General features: G+C 41.9%; 1 protein-coding gene across 5 annotated transcripts in view; it reads right to left on the minus strand.

The window, feature by feature from the left end:
- Window positions 1-11,375: 11,375 nt before the first annotated feature.
- LOC120318911 (sodium channel protein type 5 subunit alpha-like) overlaps window positions 11,376-19,638 on the minus strand; it is a 91,012-nt gene continuing 82,749 nt past the window's right edge. For all 5 annotated transcript variants that reach the window (XM_039367065.1, XM_039367068.1, XM_039367069.1 and 2 more), the window contains 2 exons: window positions 18,092-18,362; window positions 11,376-13,820 (listed from right to left, as the gene is read on the minus strand). In XM_039367065.1, coding sequence (XP_039222999.1) covers window positions 12,595-13,820; window positions 18,092-18,362 — 1,497 coding nt within the window. In that variant the 3' untranslated portion in view covers window positions 11,376-12,594. The remainder of the gene's footprint in view (window positions 13,821-18,091; window positions 18,363-19,638) is intronic.

The raw sequence follows: 19,638 nt of genomic DNA on the forward strand, positions 1-19,638 counted from the left end.
CCTTAAAGAAACATGGTTCCCCCACCTACCTCATTTCACGAAGCATGCTTTTTCACTGTTTGGCTTCTAATGCCTCCTTTATCTTTGCCTAAAACCTCTCCCACGGTTTCAGTTGACCAGTAAGGCTTTGACACACACTTCTGTGTCTCTGCCACACATGTGTTGAAATCTCTTCTGACTAATGGAGCTGCAGGATTTGAGGCAACACCAAGAATCCTATTGGTGTGACCCCAGAGAACATGTATAGTCTTGCACTAATGGTCCAAATGTTGCAATCTGTGCAAGTCAAAATGGATGCAGATTATATCATTCGGGTTGCTTGTGCAAGGTGTGCAAGGATGTACCTTAAACTCCTTGTAATTTGCACTCGATGGAAAAGCATTGGCCAAGCCAATCAGCCAGATACAAGTGGGAACAGAGGCCCCATCCCTAAGTAATGCAGTTGGAAGCCGGCTAGAAAGATCTCAAATTGCACTCACATGACCCAGGGACACGGCTGCTGTCATAAATATATGCCATGGTCCAAGCACTCAAATCGTGATTGCATGATGGTAGGGATATGGCAACAGTCCTAAGACTGAGGACTAATGGTAAGTCACTTTTTCCAACACCGTTGTAGATTCAGCCGTTAAATGACAGGTCGTAAGTTGAGGACTACCGATCATGGATTTAATCTACACAATCTACAAAGCCAGTTCTATGGTTTTATGGGTGCACCCATTCATCACGCATTTGCAGATTGTTGAGAGAGAAATCAGTTTTCCAAATGTTCAGAAAAAGATGATCAGAAAGTGACAACTGGAGAAGGCCAGATGCATGGTGTGTTTGTGTGTATGTGTGTGTGTGTGTGTGTGTGTGCCAACACAAAGCAGTTAAAAATGGAGGCTGAAGCCCTATCTGGATTTTAGATGAATTTCTCAGCTATTATCTTGTCTTTTTTCTTTTTTCTTTTTTAACCTGGAGAAGGCATGCATGCTTCTGTCTCCATTTGCCTTCCTCCCCTTTGGCATTGAGGTTTGCATTTGTCTAATAGCTCCTGTTCGATTTGCATTCCAGGTATAATCCACCAGCCCTATTATGCTAACTTCTGTTCAGAGCTGGTACAGTATTATATAACCACAATTGGCTAGCATTTGGATATGCTAAAATTGTAGTGAGGGGTGGGTCTCAGTTGTTCTCACGGAGGAGAACAAAGTACAATTCTTTCTACCATCTGCTCCGTTACATTTTTGTTTAAATTGCCACTGTTTTTTTTTTGAGGGGGGTCTTTTTTTTTTTAATTCAGTCAGATGACATTTTAAAAGGACTTTGTTCTCATCTCAGTGCTGGCTATCATCTTCTGAAAGCATTAAAACAAACGAAAATCACAGATTGGTCTTTAAAAAAATCAGAAATTTTGTAGGATAAAATAATTCTCAAAAGATAAAACCACAGGATGATTTGCAAAGTACGTCTGGGGTTAGTAGGGTTAGTTAAACATCCCTCTCTCTGTTCTGCCCCCTCCCATTTTTCCTGTAAAGTTACTGAGAAATAGCATTAAATTGAAATAGATGGAAACAGAGCAATTATGAAACAACTGGCTCAGAATTTTGCAGTTTGTTTCAGCTGTTTTTCCCAAACAGAAAGACCTCAATGGCCGCTAGATGGCAGCAAAGAGATATAGAAACACTTGAATCCAACACCATCTAATGGTTTGCTGGTGTTTTGCAAACCCATCTGAGCTTCCCAACTCTTACACAGTATATTTATTGGTTTGTTTGAATTTAGAAAGCCACCTATCTCGCCAAGGCAACCCTAAACAATGAGCATGATTGAAAAACAATATAACAAAGATGCTCAAAAAGATATCTGTACTGAAAAACTATATATATAAGCTTTCGCTGGCAGCTGCCAGTATTGTCAGGGTAGCTTCCAGTCGATGGGAGAGGCTATTTATGGATATGGCTTTCTTTGCACCCAGCTCCTGGACCTCGTTAAAAGGAAGAAACAGCTACGATCACACATTGCTCCTAGAAGCACGAAGCCGAAAACACCAGCCTGAAGATGACGAATGGGACTTCGTTGAAATGTCGCCAAGACACTTCCAATTTGACGCGGCAGAAAACCTGAATAAACACCCGCGAAAACCTCAGAATATGAATATATATATATATATATATATATATATATATATATATATATATATATATATATCCCCTTTTAATTCTTTCAGAGGCAGCTGCCATCAGGGATCAGGAGAAAAAAATGGAAGCAAACTGAAAAACTCTCTGTTGATCTCCAGAAAACTCCAGACTGCAGGAGTAGGGAGGGGGCACATTTTGCCACGTCATCTGATTGTGTCGTAATGTTGCGAATGTTTTACTGCTTTTGAGTTAATCCCTCCCTGGATTTAAGTGCCTGCTCTTCCGTCTGAAAAAGAAAATTCCATTTTTATCCTAGTTTCAGCCTGGCAGCTGACATAGTTCGATTCAGCCAGAACCCCCCTGGGTGCTACAAATCTATTAAAAGCTTCCTTTCTCATCCTGATACCCCTCCAGCTTCTGAGCCGGCGTGCACTTCCTCTACCTGCATGGCTGATCGGGGGAAACAACGTGAGCTCAGCCCTAATCTGCTCCTTTCTTCTAATAAAATCTCCCATTGGAGAGAGAACTGTGGGAAAAAGCTGGAGCTGAGTTGCAGGTGAACTGGGATCGGTAGCTGGAGGCAATCCTGGACACGCGATTCCTCTTTTCCACAAAGAAAATTTGCAGAAGAGATGACAATTTTGGAATATTTATTTATTTACCTCCCGCCTTTATTATTTTTGTTTCTGTTTTATAAATCACTCAAAGCAGTGAACACACACACACAATGCTTCCTCCTATTTCCCCCCCAAAACAACAACACTGTGAGGTGGGCTAGGCTGAGAGAGAGAGAGACTGGTCCAAAGTCCTCCTACTGGCTTTCATTCCTAAGACAGGACTAGAACTTACCTCTCCCGGTGATTGGCTCCAATCAATCAGTTGGCTTTGATGCCTAAGAGAGGACTAGAACTCACCATTTCCTGGTGATTAGCCCAAGGTCAGCCAGGCGGCTTTCGTGTCTGAGGTGAGACTAGAACTCACAATCTCCTGGCTTCTAGCCCGGTGCCTCCATCATTAGGCCCAACTGGCTCATTATAATGCAATGCACTTACTTGTACCCAGGATATGCCAGACAAACTTCCTGCTAGTTGCACTAGCTTGAGCTGAGTAAGAGATGCTGACAATGGGCAGTGTGGCTATTTCAGCTTCAGTCAATTCTGCTGTGAAAGTGAGGAAGGGCCATTTGTAAGAAAAAGAGAGTCGTTTTTGCATTTTAGAAGAAGGATTTCCAGCTTAGAACCTTCTCCTTCAGCCAACGTTTCTCCTTCCATACATGAGGAACTGGGATGCAGAACCATCAGATGACCTTAGAAGGTGATTTTCATCTGAGGAAGGTCTGGGGATATGGTTGATAGGTTGAAAATATGTCCACAAGAATTCATTTTGGCACCATTGGAGAAGAAACTGCACATTCTAGGACGACAACCTTTCAGAGAATAATTTGGCAAATGAGATGCAGACCACAGCTTATTGAGGAACTCATTGCAAGGCATGGTGTTGGTCACTAGTCTACATGGCTTCAAAAGGGACAGCCGATTCTTGGGTACCAGGCCTATCTACAGCTATTAGCCTCCTGGTACAAAGTCCACCTATATTTATATATTAAGTTAATGGGATTCACAAGAGAAGATAGATAAATAGACAGATAGATAGATAGATAGATAGATAGATAGATAGATAGATAGATAGATAGATAAAGATATGATAGATGATGGATAGCTAGCTAGCTAGCTAGCTAATGATGGATGGATAGATGATAGATAGATGATAAAGATAGATGATAGATGACATAGATGATAAATAGATAATAGAGAGCTGAGATAGAGAGAGAGAGATAAAGAGACAGAGAGAGAGAGATGGATGGATTTGGTCTCCTCTTTAAGGGCTTCCTAGGTGTATCTGGTGGGCTGCCATATGAGATGGAGTCTAGGCCTGATTCAGTAGGGAAATGAATTCATGAAAGAGCAAGACAGCCCCATGCCATCTCCCCATTCACTGCCCTCCAGCAAGCATTGCAACTCAGATGGAGTGGATGGAATGGTATTGTTGATAAACTTCAGCCAGTTCCTCTGGGGCTTTCTTGTCAGCCCCAAGATTCTAAGACTCACCCAAAGTTGCCTTCAGCACAAGATATCCAGGTGCCCATTCACACCCAAACCCTTTGCTTCATGTCCATAAGATGCTTTTGCTGAGTTATCTCTTCGTTTGATATGAACGGTGAAGTTTCCTCTCTGATCGCAACAGAAAATGTGTGTAATGATCCAATCAGAAGATCAACACACTGAGTTTGTTGAGTGTGCCAAGAAAACAGAGTAGGAGGAGAGAGAAAAAAGATAACCCTCAGGTCACAGGAAGTAACATGAGTTCCTGGCTTGACTGGCTGTGAAAATAGTTTGAATCAACTCTTCTCTGTCATGTAGCAACTCATCATTCTGGGACAATCATTAAGGTTGGATGGTTCTCCTCTTTGTCTTTCCTTTTGTCCTCATACTTTTTATTAAACTTATTAGCTGTTGCCCATTGAACTTAACATGACTTCTACCATAGACACCCTAACCGTATGGTCAAAAGGGTCAGATAGAATCTTGTGGCTGTGTTTTGATCACACTGTTCTGTCCACCCTCTACACATTTTTGATCCCACCATTGGAGAGCCTTGATTTCTACATCTAGTTTGTGACCAGAACATTTTGGGAAGTTGATGTCTATTAATTTCTTAGGCGAATATAGGGATATATTTCAGCTGTTCTTTAATCTTTGGATAGTTTCCTTAGAAAGTCTAAAGTTTAATTTCAGATGCTAAAAAGATTTAACTGCGGTCAGATTTGTTTCTTGCTCTGCTTAAGATGCTTTTGGTGGGGGTAATTGTATTATCACTGAAACTGATGACAAGTAGTGATTTGACACAAAAATCATGGAAGCAAATAAATACTTAGAGAAAAAATTGCTTTCTAACTCATTTAACTGATAGACTAGCAAATTTATCTGAAAAATCTCAGGGAACTCTTAATTAGTATTGTTTCTGCTTAATCATGTATATTCTTCTTTATCTTGCCATCTCTCTCTCTCTCCCCCCCCACCCACCCACACTTATGCATACAAAAACAGCAATGATGTAAACAAAATTGCTTGAAATGATAATCAACATTGGCTGTTTTTCTAGCTATACTGTATCCATCTATCTATCTATCTATCTGTCTGTCTGTCTGTCTGTCTGTCTGTCTATCTATCTCTGCAAAAAGAGGATATTTTTAATATATGGATATTAAAGTTCCCAAAAGATATATATGTCCACAAAAACTTCCTGCTGTTCTTTTTAAGATATGAGAAGTCGTTGTTTTCTTTCAACTTATCAAGATTGCAGTCTTATGCCTATCTAATTAGAACAAAATAATTCTTGCAGCATTTAAAAATAGATGCTTTAAATCAATCAGAATTAATTGAACTCCAGAAGTAAAATTATTCCAATGGTCTTTTAAATAAGGAAGATATTTTGGTTTAAGAGCAGCAATCTTAAAATTGGAGAACACCCAGGGAGAAAGACAAATAAGTTAATTTTTGGATTTGTCCATGTTGTTAAGAAAGTCAGAACAGATGAGCCTACACTGCTGAGTGATTAGGAATGGAAGACAGATTTCTTGGCTAAAAAAACTGGAGGAAACTTGTGAAGTCAACTCAACAATTTATAGCCAAATGACCCTGGCTCTTCTTTACATTGTTGACTCACGAATAGGTCTTGATGAACTCAGGAGTCCTTAGTTTGGAAGCTCAAATGACCTTTCAAAACGACCCATTAAACCTCTGGGCAAAGGGTGGACAATTTCTCCAGATGAAGAAACGGCAGGATTTCCAATTAGCGGGAATATCTGCACTGTTCCTGGCATTGTAGGCATCTGCAAAGGGGATTAAGAGTGGGAAAACAGTGAAGTTAAACCACGATGCCACAAGGCAAATCACCTGTCTTATCCCTTCATCAGGCATCAGGTTTCCAATCTTAAAGGTTGGGGCCTGCATCGAGATGTTGCAATTCATTTATTTTTTTAACTAATTTCATTCAGTTTACCTTCTTCTTCTTCTTCTTCTTCTTCTTCTTCTTCTTCTTCTTCTTCTTCTTCTTCTTCTTCTTCTTCTTCTTCTTCTTCTTCTTCTTCTTCTTCTTCTTCTTCTTCTTCTTCTTCTTCTTCTTCTTCTTCCTCTTCTCCTCCTCCTTCCTTCTTCTTCTCCTCCTCCTCCTCCTCCTTCCTCCTCCTCCTCCTCCTTCTTCTTCCTTCTTCTTCTTCTTCTTCTTCTTCTTCTTCTTCTTCTTCTTCTTCTTCTTCTTCTCCTCCTCCTCTTCCTCCTCCTCCTCCTCCTCCTCCTCCTCCTCCTTCTTCTTCTTCTTCTTCTTCTTCTCGTTCTTCTTCTTCCTCTTCTCCTCCTCCTCCTCTTCTTCTTTCTTTTCTCTCTCTCTTACTTACACACACACACACACACACACACACACACACACACACACACACACAGTCAGGGCAGCCCTATGTGAAGATACTTCACAATGGAATCCTGCATGTTAAGCTAATCCTTCTTTCAAGATCTGACCTGATTAAGATTTGTGTTTAACTGCAAAAAGGCTTTTGAGTACCAATTACCATTACCTAGAGTGGAAGAAATCTATGACTTTTTTTGTTGGACCTGTGGCATCTGACATCTGTTTTGCTTGGCAGGGACTTTTGTTGACACATCATCCTGAACCTGCTTACTGAATTAAGTCATTTTCTGGATTGCACGGGGCAATCAAACATAAATGCATTCCAAGACAGACTCTGCCCAAGATGCTAAATCAACAAAAATGAAAGAAAGGAAGAAAAAGGCATCAGAAGATTTGCCAAGCATAATATGTTGTGCAAATATATATGCTAGTGTTTACTTGTCCTTAATTAATGCTGATGTGTTTGTGTGCAGACTCAAGGGGAGGAACTGTTAGACTGTGGAAGCCCTTGGTGTCATATAGCAGGACAATCAGGAATTTCTCGTCTTCATTTTTATTTATTATTTTTATTTATGCCAAAAAGATACGGAGGACGGTCAGGATGGGTTTCTTGTCCTCTTTGACTTATCAGCCCTGTTCAGAGAGGAAGTAGCTGCACAAAATGTGAGATGGGTCCTGGTTTTATGGTCCAACCACTGGGCATCTGGATGGTTTATGATGTGGCAAAGAGGAAGATGAGATAGAGCAGGGGTCCTCAACCTTGGCAACTTTAAGACTTGTGGACTTCAACTCTCAGAATTCTGGGAGCTGAAGTCCACAAGGCTTAAAGTTGCCAAGGTTGAGGACCCCTGAGGATTCCCCAACCTTTGGCTTAACTCTAAAATTAATGGAAGCTTCTCTCCCTTTATAGATCACCTTGAAAGAGCTGCAATTAACTTCAGAATAAAAGGGTTACCTGAGCATGATCCACCAATTGCTCTTCTCTTAAGATGCAAGCCAGTGTCTTAGTCACAGAGAGAAAAGGAAGGGATGTGCTGGTCTGATGGAGCAGGCGGTCTGCCAGCAACATCTTGCCCTAAGGGTGTTTCTTCAAATGGGCAACAAACGTCTGAATCACCCTTTCTTGTCCTCTGCAAGACCAGGTTGTGATCAGTCTCCCTCCTGATTAATGCACTTTAAGGGGAAGCTGGCAAATAGGAAAACTCATCAACGATGGAGCCCAGAAGATGGGAGACCTTCTAGAAGATCTGGAAAAGCCTCTTATGGCTTCTGGAGGGCAGAAATGGACATCTCCCTCTGGTGATTGAGGCTCGTTTTTCAAGCTTTTGCCTAAGAAGGACCATCTTCTTTTTGCTTTGTTTATTTTGGTTCCTAATAACATTTCCAGTCATTCAAACTTTCCAATAGGCCAAATGACTTATAAGTGGGCTGAGAAAGTGAAAATCTTCCAGAGATAGCCCTTGATTTATGACCACAATTGTTCCTTCTATGAAGGAGATGGGCAGTTTTAAAATTTGATAAACATTTAATAAATAAATTGAGTTTGGAATTTCAATTCTAAGCAACGCCATCATTAAGCAAGTCATCACATGACCCGGCTGAATTTCAGGACTATTTTTACTGTGGTTGTTAAGTGAATCCAGCTTGACTTTGCTAGTTGGAAGTAGCAGAGAAGTCATAAACGATAATCGCCTGGCCACAAGAAACTGCGAGCTAGTGGACAAGCCCCCAAATTCTGATCATATGGTTGGCTGTAACTTCAAGGATGTTGTAAGCCACTTTTCCTGAGGCTGTCATAACTTCAAACCATTGTTAAACAAACAATCGTAAGTTAAGGTTTACCTGTCTCTTTGTGAAGATTCTTTAGCCAGTTGATTGGAATGGATATTGTGGAGATAAACATGAGCCAGTCTGGGTAAACCTTACGCAGACCAATTTGATTGAGTGAGACACTTTTATGGGAGATTTGCAAACCTCCATACGAAGGTAGCTTTAACCTGCAAAATGTACGTGACAAATGAAAGTGCTTTGACTTCCTATCTTGGACTCAGAATGTGTTTAGATTAAATTTTACTGCAGTTAAATAAATCTATGCTCCCCTTTCTATTTATTTTTATCCAGTGTGGGCAACCTAGATCTCTTGGGGGTAATTTGTTTTGAACAGACCATTGAAAATGGATGTTTTTGAGAAGGTTATTCTTTTTCATTTTCCAGATATTAAATATTATTTTGCAAAGGGCTCAGTACACTATGCAGCAGTTTATCGATTTTTTCTGGTTTGCCTAATTTCTACTAGCAAAGAGATGCCGTAAAATTGAGAAGAAGGGATAATGTCTCACAATTCCTCAACTATAGTAAACTTATGGCAGCCTTTTCCTGCAAAGGGGCATGAATAATTTAAAGGGAATCCTGTGAATACATAAAGAGCTCCAAATGTTGGGCAGTTTTGACAAAACCTAGCATAACCCACAATTTTTGCAGGCTTCTGGCCTACTTGCAGCTCTCTCAATATAGGTAATATTGGGGGGGGGAGAGAGAGAGGGGAGGGAGGGAGGGAGGAGTGAGAAAGAAAGAATGAAAAAGAGAATGAGAGAAAAGAATGAGAGATAAAATGAAAAGGAAGGAGAGAATAAGAGAAAGAATGGGAGAATGAGAGAGAATGGAATGAGAGAATGAGAGAAAGAGAATGAAAGACAAAATGAGAAAGAGAGAGAATGAGAGAGAGAGAGAGAAAATTAGGGGGAGAATGAGAAAGAAAGACTCTGACACTTAGATCCTTGGTGTCTAGAAAGAACCTTTCTGTCTAACTGCAGCTAATACTCGCTTGGTGTGACAGCCACAAGAATAAAATAGGCACATAAAGAAAATATTTGCTGAATGTTCACCCACTCCAAAAACTGCACTCCAAAGTAGACAAAGCACAGGACGTGGAAACAACTTACACAACGGCACAACATTGCATTTCTAGTGAACAGGCAGTTAGGCCATTTCCCCCAGTTGCTGCTGTGCACCATGAGATAGCCCCAAATGAGGAAGGCTGCTTTATTATACAAAAAGTGCCCTTTGGAACAGCTGCCGAACTTGTATGTGGAGGCTACAGAATTAAACATTGAAATATTATAAGCCTCACTAGGTGCCTGAGATGAGATTCAAACCATCTCACTCAATGGAAGGGGTGATGGCAGGTTACATCCTGGTTAATATTAGGGTGAGATACTGCTTGTGTTCCTATTTTTAAGATCTTTAATTCAAAGCTTCCAAGAATTGAATTATTTTTTTGGGGGGGCAGAGGAAATGTTGACTATCAAGCAGTTGTTATATGTGCTTTTCAGCAAAGAATGGACCCAGAAGAAAGGGTTAGAAAAGCCTTGTTCGTTGTGTTATATCTAGATAAGGTTATAAAGAAAAGATATACATCCTTGAAAGCCAGTTGGGTGACTTTGGGCCAACTCACTTCAGAATTGTTGTTGTGGAGAAAATAGGGGGAATAAGGAATATTAGATATGTTCACTGCCATGGGTTGTTCACAAAAATAACAAAGGTATACAGACACATCAACAAGTAAATCCTTACCTTATTTGTTCCAAGAATCAGCAGCCAAAAATGAATTTTGCCCCTCATCCTGGAAAATCGTTTGCGGTACTCTTAATTTTTGCATTGGACTCTCAAACTCTCTCCTATGTAAAATCAACCCCAACATATAGTATTTGCAGAAGTACACCAAAAAGGCAATTCCATGTCTTGATGGCGGCTCTAGATATCCCTTTTTTGTGAAAATGCCTAATCTTTTTGAAAACATCTATGCCATGTATTATGGTTGTGAATTTTGCATTGACATGCTGAATTTAGGAGCATGTTGACTTCACTGGACAAGATGGGAGATCAAGAATAAGAAGACAATTGTGCAACATGCTCACCTTTTTAAGACCACCCAAAAGAGGAGGGGGAGGGGAGAAGGGGAAAAAGAATGGAAAAAGGGAGGAGAAGAAAGAAGAAGAAGAAGAAGAAGAAGAAGAAGAAGAAGAAGAAGAAGAAGAAGAAGAAGAAGAAGAAGAAGAAGAAGAAGAAGAAGAAGAAGGGGGAAGGGAAGGATTAGGGTGAGGAGGAGGAGAAAGAGAATTAGAAGGAGGAGGAGGAGGAGGAGAAGGAGGAGGAGGAGGAGGAGGAGAAGGAGGAGGAGGAGGAGGAGGAGGAGGAGGAGGAAGACAACCCTGGTTCTGTGGTCAAACCCAGACTGAGGAATATACTGACCAAATCAATCAATTTCTTTTTTTAGCCTTCTTGTATCCTACTTAACAGAATGAGCAAAAATGGGGAGAAAATAGGATTTGGTCTGAAAATTTTAAAATATAGCATGTTTGAATTTAGGGAATCTTCTAGTGATCCAGTTGTAATTGCATCCTTGGGTTGTTGGTTGAGTGCAAGGAATCAACTTTTGAAGCAGGCGACTCCTTCTGGAAGTTTATCAAATCTTTCTTTTCTGCTTACTTATAATCCCCTTAAACAGATCCATCCTTTCATATCAGTTAAGCAGCCTCATAGAAATAACCCTATATGGTATGAACTCATCATGGTTAAATCAAGGCTTGTTCAGACTGAATGAAAGGCAAATATGGCAAATAAACTTTTTATGGAAGGCTGTCCCTTTGGGAGTTGTTGGGGAAGATGTTTTTTTTTTGGGGGGGGGGTGAGCTGGGATGGGGGAGGGTGTTCAAAAGCTAGAAGCTAATTTGGAAAAGAGTTGGAGCAGGTCACCTTCTGTACGCAAAGTAGATTCTTGGAACATAGTAAAAAAATAGTGCTTTTATTGGCCGGTTTTACAAGCAGAATCCATTAGTATCTAATATCCTGCGGGATAGAACAAAAATAAAAATAAAGCCATGCTTTCTCCAAAGTCAATTTTTGTCTTTTTTTTTTTTTTCCCTGGATTAAATTGCTGACAGGCCTGTTGTAAGCAGGGGCATGGCTGCAACAGAAAATGGCAATGCTGCTGACACAATAATTTTGCCTTGCAACCTTCAGCCAGCAGGAGCATCTCCTGTTGATGGGAGAACCTTCCCTGATTCCCCATTTTCTCTAGAACAGCCTTTCCCAATCTGGTGCCCCCATATGATTCGGAACAACATCTCCCAAAATTCCCAGCCGTATGGCCAACCTCAATGGTACCTATGGCTGGCCCCAAATTCGAGTGTTATATCATCCCAACATATCTGGGCCTGGGGAGGCAGATGTAAAATGACAATAATTTGTGGAAAAGAAGGCACACACACATACATACAGATAGTCCTCGTTTAGTGACTGCCTTGTACAGTGACCGTTCCCAATTAAGATGATGATGATGATGGTGAAAAAGTAGCTTTCTGGCCAATCCTTGCATTTGCAACCTTCAGTGGTCTGCAAAGCAAATAAAAACTGAAGGAGCACATGAGCACATTTGCAGTTTCAGTTAGAGACCACTTCAGTTGCCGATCCCGACTGTGATCGCTAAATGAGGACTATCTGTAATTTTCTTTTTAGAAAGACCATTTATAACATACACATTAAGCATTGCTGGAGCAGCTACCTGATTGCTGGTCTTCTTCTCCATCCCACTCCTCTTATTATAGGATGCAAGGTCGTACATTGCCATAAATAAATGCACTAATATAAGTAAGACCTTAAAATGAAAGTATGCACTCAAGTTTATCTGTGTACAGTATGGGTATAAATATTTCCTGTCTTACAGTTTAGCGTCTGGGATAATCACACTTTGGCTGTGACCTTGTGCTGGTTCCCCTTCTGCCCTCCTTGTGCATATATAAATATAAACATTGAGCAAAAGTGGAAAAGAGCAGTGTGAGAGGTTAGGCCTCTGTAACACAGTGATGCACCCTTCCTTCAGGGTTACCTGCTTTCCTGCTGCCTTTGCAACTAATGTTTAACAAGGCTGCTTCAACGGTTGTGTAGTGACAGCATTACATTCTGTAAACAATATGGTAAAGTGTTTTAAACGGGAGAAACATGTTTAAACAATTGACTCTTTATCTTGGTCAGCTGACAACGGGTCATCTAGCGGTTCGTCGCATCCACTGGAGTCTGTCAACCTTAGCTGGAAATTCTCGCTGGTGCCCCGGGTGACGCTGTCATAGGATGGGGGGAAGGAAGTGGAGGAGAGAGTTTCGGATTTGTCGATAGGCTTCCCGTAGTTTTCATCCATCATGCAAGCAATGAGGCCTTCCCTCTCTGGGGCCACGTCTCCTAGGGGGCAGTTTTTTTGGCGGTACAAGAAAGATGCTTGCTTGAGGGAACGTTGGAAAAGGTGACTTCTGAAAGCTCTCTGGATGATGGTCGCAGACACCTCCTCCTGCTTCCGCCTCAGTGTGGTGGTGATGGGCTCGTAAGAAGCCTTCGATGGGTTGGCGGCCATGAATTTCTCCTCCATTTGTATTTTAAGGGCATCCATCTCTCCAGATTCTCCCAGAACCCTTTTGGTGAAAGCAAACAAAATATCTAAGCAATGGATCCTGTCCCCACTCACCATGGGAAGGTCCATGGCTATGAGCTTAATCTGGTTGGGTTTTGCGATGCGCAAAGGTTCTGGCAGAGCATCCGCAAAACTGGAAAGGGCAATGTAGGTAATGAACTGCGTAGCTTCGGGGTCAAACTTCTCCCAAGTTTCATAAAACATATCAAAGTCATCCTCACTTAGCGGCTCTGTGCTCTCTTCAGTGGCGACACTGAAATTCTCTAAAATAATAGCTATGTACATGTTGACCACAATGAGGAAAGAGATGATAATGTAGGTAACGAAGAACAGGATTCCCACCGCAGGACTACCACAGTTCCCCTTGGACCCATTGGAGTTAACGTGACCGGGGTCACAATAGGGGGGGCCCGTGTTCAAAATGGGGTTGAGAAGACCATCCCAGCCAGCCGACGTGGTGATCTGGAACAGGCAAAGCATGCTGTTGGCAAATGTCTCGAAGTTGAACATGTCATCGATCCCGTATTCTTTCTTAACATAGGCAAAGTTGGCCATGCCAAAGATGGCATAAATAAACATGACCAGGAACAGAAGGAGCCCGATATTGAATAAAGCAGGGAGGGACATCATTAAGGCAAATAGAAGCGTTCGGATTCCTTTGGCACCTCTGATAAGTCTCAAGATCCGACCTATCCGAGCCAGGCGGATGACTCGGAACAACGTAGGGGAAAAGAAGTACTTCTGGATGATGTCTGACAAGACTGAGCCTTGGGGAAAGAGAGAGGGAAAACATCTGATTAGTGCACTAGAACAGTGTTTCCCAAACTGGACAATTTTAAGGCATGAGGACTTCAACTCCCAGAATTCCACAGCCAGCAACGCTGGCTGTGGAATTCTGGGAGTTGAAGTCCACATGCCTTAAAATTGTCAAGTTTGGGAAACACTGCACTAGAAGAACAGTGGCTGCAGAGATGTACAAGTGCTCAAGTTAACTAATTGGAACAATAAACTCTTTCATAAATTATCCTTGGCAAAGCTCAGCTGAGCATACAAATAGGGATTGCCACGGAGGTCAACTGAGTCCTGTCCTTCCCTTCCCATTTTATAGTTACAAGATAGTCCTGGTTTAACGAGCAGTCATTTAATAGCCATTGAGTTAAAGTGGATCCCCCAAAAAAGCAACTTATAGCAATAGCATTTAGATAACAACAACAACAACAACAACAACAATAATAATAGAGTTGGAAGGGACCTTGGAGGTCATTTAGTCCAACCCCCTGCTCAAGCAGGAAACTCTATACCATTTCAGACAAACGGTTGTCCAGTCTCTTCTTAAAAATATACCCTCTCCATAATGTTTTACAGAGTCAGCATATGGACCCCAACTATCTGGATGGAAGGCTGAGTCAACCTGGAGCCCTGTCAGGATCGAAATCCAGACTGAGCCGATGAGCTGCTGGCAGTCGGCAGAATTAGCCTGCAATACTGCATTCTAACCACTGTGCCACCAGGGCTCCTTATGACCCAATCCCCAAAGTTATGGCCACTGCAGAGCCCTTGTGGCCATTTGCCATTTCAGTGGCGGAGGGAGAGGCCAGCAGGGATCCAGTGGGAAGAAAAAGGCCGGTGGGGGTCCAAGAGGATGGAGCTGGAGCCTGGGGCAGGCAAGCCTGGGCCTGTGCTAAACTTCCCAAGGCCTGTCCACCCTCAAGGCACCCCATGCTTTGCTTAACAACCTGCATGTTCGTTTAACAGCTACATCAGGAAGACCTAGGAAACCTGAGTAAGAGGAGACTAATTGCTCTAAGAGTATTAAATCCATTTTGTCCAGCTTCTTGACCGCTGGTCAACAAGAAGCTTCTACAAGCAGGACGTGAAGTCCTATCCCACTCGTGTTCCAGAATATCATTATGATTAATGGCTTCAAGGGAACATGGCAAAGGATGAAAAGAGTCATAAAAAGGATTAGGGTTGGGGTTAGGGTTAGTGCTACAATTAGGATTAGGGCTAGGGCTCAAGTTAGGGTTACGGTTAGCATTTACAGTTAGGGCTAGGGTTAAGGCTAGGGTTAGGATTAGGGATAGGGTTAGGGTTAAGGTTGGGGTAAGAGTTAGTGCTAAGGTTAGGGCTGGGGTTAAAGTTAGAGCTACAGTTAGGGCTACGGTTCAGGCTAGGGTTAGGGTTGGGATTAGATTTAGGCTAACCCTAATCCTTTATTGTAATACATATATGAAAATGAAAGAAGAACGGCAAAACAATGTACAGGACTTTCTTATTTAAAAAAAAAACAACCGAGAGAAAACACCTGTATTGACCTACTTGTTGCAATAAGAAAGGCTCCAATGGCATTTTAGTAATAGTAATAGTAGTAAAGTTGGAAGGGACCTTGGAGGTCATCTAGTCCAACCCCCTGCTCAGGCAGGAAACCCTACAGGATTTTTTTTATACTTTGCTGGTTTGCCTTTTGGCATTGTGTATTAAGTGCTTCATATTTTGATGTCTTATTTTTGGCATTCTATAGATTTCCTAGGCATTCTATAAAATGCCTAATTTCACACATTGGCAGTAACACATTCACGTGTTAAATATATAGACATATTCCTCTATTTAATTAGTGGGGCATAGGGAAGTCCTTACAATTCCATAAATACAGTAATAATTCTAATTTGATCAAAAAAAGTCATGAAACAATCCCTGACTTATAACTTGTTTGCTTAGTGTCTGTTTGAAGTTAGATACTTTTTACCTTTTGGAAAATTTCCAAATTGAGGGTTGTGTCTGATAGTTACAAGTGGTTATCTAGATCAGTGGTTCTCAATCTTCCTAATGCCGCGACCCCAACCATGTGGTCGTAAGTCGAGGACTACCTGTATTTCCCTGCGGGCGGGGCAGGAGGAGGTGCACACGCTCCGCCTCCTCTCCTGCGGCTGCATGCGGGCCATCGCCCAGCAACTGCCTCGGCCCGCTCCCTGCGTCGGCCGAGGCGTAGCTGGCAAGCGGCAGTGACGGTGCAGGCCGACCACCGGTTAGGCCACCAGCTGGCCCACCCAAGGGAGGTAAGGCACCTGCCGGGCCCCACGCATGCCAGCAACCCTCCCTGCACCCGCTGCTGCCCCACTAGCCTTACGCCCAGGCGTTCCTGGGTGGCCATAGCATGCGGCAGCAACGGTGCAGGCCAACCACTGGCTGGGCCACCAGCTGGCCCAGCCCAAGGGAGATAAGCCACCCGCCGGGCCCCACAAGTGCCAGCAACCCTCCCTGCGCCCACCGGCCTCCCACCCCCACCCCTGGCCCTCTTTTACTTACATTTAGTAGTTGCTCAGCAGGGAGGAGTGGAAACTTCCAGAAAGCTCGCCTTAGCTGCAGACAACCTGCAGCACCATTTGCAGACTGGGACTTTTGGCGGGCTCAGCAGGGCAGAGACAGCCTGTATAATTCCTATTGGCTTTTGAAAGCCAATAGAATTAGACTCTATTCAAGAGAGTCTATTCTATTGGCTTTCAGAAGCCAATAGAATAAAAGGGAGTAGCACAGCTAAGGAAAAGGGGGAAAAATGGCAGACTGCGTTGTTTGGCGACCCCCGTGAAATGGTCATTCGACCCCAAATGGGGTTGTGACCCACAGGTTGAGAACCGCTGATCTAGATGAACCGGAGATGTTCAGGGACAATCCAGACTTGGTCAGCAGGCCAAATACCATAAATTATGACCAACATTGTGTAAATTGTATATTGATGTAACTACGTTTGTGCTGATGGTCTAGAACAGTGGTTCTCAACCTTTTTAATGCCGCGACCCCCAACCGATCGTAAGTCGAGGACTACTCAACCGGTCGTAAGTCAAGGACTACTCAACTGGTGCAGCACCGTTTGCAGAATGGGACTTTTGGCGGGCTCAGCAGGGCAGAGACAGCCTGGACAATTCCTATTGGCTTTTGAAAGCCAATAGAATAAAAGGGAGTATCACAGCTAAGGAAAAGGGGAAAAAAATGGCGGACTGCGTTGTTTGGCGACCCCCGTGAAATGGTCATTCGACCCCAAATGGGGTCCCGACCCACAGGTTGAGAACTACTGGTCTAGAATGATAAGGGGTTTCCAATCTTTGCAATTTTAAGACATATGGACTTCAATTCCCAGAATTCCCCGTTCAGCATGGGTGGCTGGGAATAACAGCATTGGAAGGGACCTTGGAGGTCATCTAGTCCAACCCCCTGCTCAAGCAGGAAATGGCTGTCCAGTCTCTTTTTAAAAGCCTCCAGTGATGGAGCATCCATAACTCTGGAGACAAGTCATTCCACTGATTAATTGTTCTCACTACCAGGAAATTCTTCCTTAGTTCTAGGTTGCTTCTCTCCTTGATTAGTTTCCATAAATTGCTTCTTGTCCTGCCTTCAGGAGCTTTGGAAAATAGGTTGACCCCCTCTTTTTTGTGCTAGCCCATTAGATATTGGAACACTGATATTATATTACTCCCAGTCCTTCTGGGAATTAAAGTCCACATGTCTTAAAGTTGCCAAGATTGGCAACCCTTGGTCTACTCTAGAGTCTCACCCCAATAAATCTAGATAAACTATTAACATCTCTACTAGTTGGGTTTGATCTAAAGACAGGGGAGCATTTAAATATGAACTAATAGAATTCAATTATCCTCAATCTGATGAAGAAAATGGGAAACAATTCTTTACTTTTGGCTCCTCTCTGAATTTTTTCATTGCAACCTTTCAGCTAAAATATGCACAAAGATGTATATCAGAGTAAATTGAATATGAAAGGCATACATTAATGGCATATTTTTGAGAAAATTGTTGCAAGAAAGTGTAAAATGCATATTAACCATTTCATATTTCATTCACACAGATGTAAATGAAAATTCATGTAACCTTCATGTGCACATTATTATTAATAATATTAATGTTATCAGCACGATTATAATTATTTTGCAGACTGATGGGAAAACGGGACAGAATGAACACGCACATGAAAAAAAAATTGCAAGAGTTCTGCAAATGAAACCAGACAGATTTGTATAGATCGACCTACCGACAATTGATAGAATCACAACTACAAAATCAAATATGTTCCATCCGTTGGTGAAGTAGTAGTGCCTCAGAGCTGTCATTTTGAAAATACACTCTGCAGTGAAGATCGCAACAAAAACCATATTGATTCTGTAGAGGATGTTCACTTTTTCCGGACTCTGGTCATCGGTCTCCACCATCATGGTCACCATGTTTAGGCAGATCAGAAGCATGATGCAAACATCAAAGGCTTGGTTCAAGACAACGTCAAAGATGAAACCTTGATACTTGTTCTGGAGACATGAAGGAGATATTAGTATCTAATAGGAGTTAAGTCACACCATGGCAGGGCTCTCCAAACTTGGCAACCTTAAGACTTGTGGACTTCAGCTCCCATGCTGGCTGAGGAATTCCAGGAGTTGAAGCCCACAAATCTTAAAGTTGCCAAGTCTGGAGAATCTTGCCCTATGGTATAAGTTTGAATCTAGTCAAGTGTGAAACAAAAATGACGACATTTGAATTGGACTAAGCTTTTTCATGGTTGGGTATAGAAGAATATTTTTTACATTGTAAATATTGTAAAAGTAGGTTGGACTGTGATACCAAAAGCTAGGTCAACTCTTGATGGCAACAAGCTGCTTGGGCAGTATAATTTATACTGCTTAGTTTCCAGCCAGCTATCTATCTATCTATCTATCTATCTATCTATCTATCTATCTATCTATCTATCTATCTATCACACATTGGTAGACTATATGTATGTATATGTGTATGCATGTATGTGTGTGTTTGTGTGTGTGTTCTATCTATCTATCTATCTATCTATCTATCTATCTATCTATCTATCTATCTATCTATCTATCGCTGGAAACTAAGAAAATATTCCATTAAACACCAAACTAAACCATTTTCACGCTACTCCAGAAGCATAGATTCACATGAATCCATCCATCTATCCATCCATCCATCCATCCATCCATCCATCCATCCATCCATCCAAGAATCACCAAAAGTGGCATTCAGCTGAATTCTTTTCTTTAGTATATCATTCTCATTTTGACAGCAAACTGGAATCAAATGACAGCAATCATATCATTATGGGAAGCAGGAAGGTCCGCAGGAAAACTTATAAGCTCTGTTGGATAAGTCAGATATTGAGCCCATGGCATTAATCCCTTTAATATCCATTATAAGAAAATGGGAAACAGGTCTGGTTAGGCCCACTGGAAAGAAGATTATCATGTTTTATGACAATAGCCTGATCATAATTCTCTGATCCTGGTAGTCCTTGACTTACAATAGTTCATTTTGTGACTGTTTGAAGTTACAATGGCACTAAAAAAAAGTGAGTTATGACCATTTTTCATATTTATGACCATTGCAGCATCCCGTGGTCATGTGATCAAACTTCAGATGCTTGGCAACTAATTCATATTTATGTCGGTTGCCGTGTCCTGGGATCATGTGATCACCTTTTGCGACGTTCTAATAAACTGAGTCAATGGAGAAGCTATATTCACTTTACAACTGTGTCGCTGACTGAACAACTGCAGTGATTCATTTAACCAC

The sequence above is a fragment of the Crotalus tigris genome, unplaced genomic scaffold, assembly GCF_016545835.1.
Source record: "Crotalus tigris isolate CLP2741 ecotype Arizona unplaced genomic scaffold, ASM1654583v1 scf7180000020532.220309, whole genome shotgun sequence".
NCBI lineage: Eukaryota > Metazoa > Chordata > Lepidosauria > Squamata > Viperidae > Crotalus > Crotalus tigris.